We start from the raw sequence: 2,975 nt of genomic DNA on the forward strand, positions 1-2,975 counted from the left end.
TCACCAAAATTGAGCCAAGATATGGTGAATCTCCATAATCAGAGAATTCGGCAATCGAAAACAAGACAGAGAATAAATTGGTATAGCCTCTCCTATAGCCTTAATTAAAACATGTCTTCCACCCGCCGAGAGGAGGTTGCGCTTCCAATGCTGGACTTTTTTTCGGACCTTTTCTTTAATCAGGTTGAATGTAGACCGCTTGGATTTATTAACCACAGTTAGAAGCTCAAGATATTTATCTTGTATCCCAATGTGGTCAATGTGGAGAGCATTAGCCAACTGACGCCGAGTCTCCATTGGGGTGCTGTGACTGAAAAAAATTGCTGACTTGCTCAGATTGACCTGCTGGTCGCTGCAACTTCGGTAATGCTCCCATAGATCTAGAATTCTCTCACAGTTTAGAACCGTAGCCTAGCTAAAAAGTAATGAATCGTCTGCAAATAACAAATGGCTGACGCGAGGGCACCTCCTGTTAATCTGAACTTTTTAAATTAGTTTGTTTTGCTCCGCCTTGTGTAGCATAAAGGATAATCCTTCAGCGCAGAAAAGAAATAGGTATGGTGATAGAGGGTCTCCTTGTCGGATACCTCTATTTGGTTTGAAATAACCAAAAGGTTGACCTTCCACATTGATGGAATAAGAAACATTAGTGACTAACTCCTGGATCCATCCTATCCATCTCTCTTCAAAGCCCAGTTTTTCCATGATGAACCACAAATAGGCCCACTCAACTCTGTCATAAGCCTTACTCATGTCCAGCTTAACCGCCATTTCATACTCAAGCCATTGCCTCTTGTTCTTAAGATAATGCATGTACTCATGAGCAATAAGGATATTATCCGAAATAAGCCTCCCTTTAATGAATGCACTCTAAGACTAACTAATCAAGTTGTTCATAATAGGTTAGAGTCTATGAAGAATTACCTTTGACATGATTTTATAGATAACCGTGGATAAAATGATAAGCCGAATCTGAGTCATACTGCTAGCATCTGAAACCTTCGAAATAAGACATATCTGAGTGTGGTTAAATCCCTTAAGAATCCCCCCTGCGAAGAAGCTCCGCACAGCTCGAAAGACATCTTCATTAACAGTATCCCAGTAACACTGAAAGAATTTCGCCGTCATGCCATCTTCACCTAGGACACTCTGAGGGTGGATGCTGAATGTTGCTCTCTTGACTTCCTCCCTAGAAACTGGTTTACAGAGCCGTTGATTCATGGCAGCTGTGACCTTAGACTCAAAATCAGCAAAGAACGGTGTTGGATTTGTATGGCAAGTGGAGGTGAATACATTCTTGAAATACTATTCAGCCACTTTTGTAATGTCAGCATTTGTGGTCGCAACATCCCCATTCTCACCAAACAGTCTCCATATCCGATTCCAGCGAGCTCGATTCTTAAACTTCTGGTGAAAAAATTTCGTGTTCTGATCCCCTGCCTGAAGCCATTTAACTCTAGACTTTTCCTTCCAATACATTTCCTCATCGTGGTAAGCTATCTCCAAACTACGCTCCAACCGACCAGCTCCTCACCACAGTGTGTTCCTATGGCTCGCAATCCCTCAATTTGCTGGAGAAGCTCATCAATTTTCACATTAGAATTTGACCTGCTCCTGGTCTTCCATGCTACAAGTCTGTGCCTGCATTTCTTGACTTTTTGGGCTAAGCTATACATAGGTGAACCCCCCCCCCCCACTTCGTCTTTCCACGTATCCTGAATAATATTCCTAACATCCGGAACCGCACACCATCGCTCCTAGAGTTTGAATCATCATTTAGACTGTTCATGCCTCGGGTTTGTGTCTAGGAGTAGTGGTGCATGATCTGAACCAGATTCAGAAAGTCTCATAACAGCTGGATTTTGGTATTTCTGCAACCACCCATTTTCAGCGAGCACTCTATCAAGTCTCTCCTGGATAAGGTCTCATCCTGTTCTTCTGTTTGTCCATGTAAACGGCCTACCAATCATATCAATGTTCACCAGTTCACAGTCATTAAGGAAGTTATTAAAACATGCCATGGAAGCTGGGGATTTCTCATTTCTGCCTTTTTTTCACGCTGGTTTGTGATGGCATTGAAGTCTCCGATGATTGCAACTTTCTCATAAACCTGCTGTAATATTAATGATAACTCCACAAATTGCTGTGATCGAATCTGGTTGTTAGTACTTAAATGAACCCCAAGCAAACACCAATCATGATTTGTAACCTCATCTTTAACGGTGACAACAATGAAAAAATGAGTAGATTTGATAACTGCTAGTCTGTTACCTCCAAACCTTCCTTCCATGCTATTACCAATCCTCCTACTGTTCCTTCCGGGTTGACTAGACTCCAGTCTTTGAATCCACATCCTTTCAACTTTTGCTTCACACTTCGAGAAGGGTTTTTTGTCTCGCACAAAAATACAATCTCGGGGGAGTGGGATCGAACGATCCCTTTAAGATTGTGGACTGTCAAGGGTCTCCCCAAACCCCGACAGTTCCACATTAAAATTTTTATGGCTTCTCGGGTGCCATTTTGAGGCTGGCATCCCCCCACCTTTGCATTCTCCATGAGCATGTCCTCTAGGCATATTTGCTTGTGGCTCCCATTGTTTTCTTTCCTTTCCAAATTCCATTTGCCTCCAATGATTGGTATTACTTCACTGCTACCCTAACAGGCCTTTTGTTTCAGTTTCATTGGCTTCTTTGGTTCTACCATTTGAACAGGAAAATCTGGACTCCTCAATTCTATGTTCGTAGCAGAGGTAATGTCTTCAAGAACTGGTGGATCCACGCGTACGTTCTTCACTATGGTCTCTCGGTTGCCCCTAATTTCTCCCATTAGATTAGTGCTGCTACTTGTATTAAGACTGCTACTTTGCTGCTCCTGGTTATTAACTTCAAGTTTTGCAAAGCCATCAAGTAGCCATGATGGGACTGGTTTCTTTGCTGGTTCTGGTGCTGAATGCATATGTTGTTTATTATTGCCCT

The 2,975-nt window shown here is 42.4% G+C and overlaps 1 protein-coding gene across 1 annotated transcript; it reads right to left on the minus strand.

Annotated features, from left to right (window-relative positions):
* Positions 1-1,676, minus strand: LOC148566745 (uncharacterized). Its single transcript, XM_088484414.1, has 4 exons — positions 1,524-1,676; positions 925-1,305; positions 588-798; positions 1-380 (listed from the first exon to the last, which is right to left on the minus strand). Exons 1-4 carry the CDS (start codon positions 1,674-1,676, stop codon positions 1-3), a joined length of 1,125 nt encoding a protein of 374 aa, XP_088340540.1.
* Positions 1,677-2,975: the final 1,299 nt, after the last annotated feature.

This window comes from Arachis ipaensis, chromosome B4 (assembly GCF_059453495.1).
Source record: "Arachis ipaensis isolate K30076 ecotype BB chromosome B4, ASM5945349v1, whole genome shotgun sequence".
In the NCBI taxonomy this organism is placed as follows: domain Eukaryota; kingdom Viridiplantae; phylum Streptophyta; class Magnoliopsida; order Fabales; family Fabaceae; genus Arachis; species Arachis ipaensis.

What these genes read in the sequence shown, in the direction of transcription:
- LOC148566745 (XM_088484414.1), bottom strand. Translation starts at nt 1,676, where the DNA reads ATGTATAGCTTAGCCCAAAAAGTCAAGAAATGCAGGCACAGACTTGTA. An exon ending in CACACTGTGGTGAGGAGCTG is followed by an intron (nt 1,306 to 1,523) that starts GTCGGTTGGAGC and finishes GTGGCTGAATAG; the next exon opens with TATTTCAAGAATGTATTCAC. An exon ending in TCTATAAAATCATGTCAAAG is followed by an intron (nt 799 to 924) that starts GTAATTCTTCAT and finishes CATTATCTTAAG; the next exon opens with AACAAGAGGCAATGGCTTGA.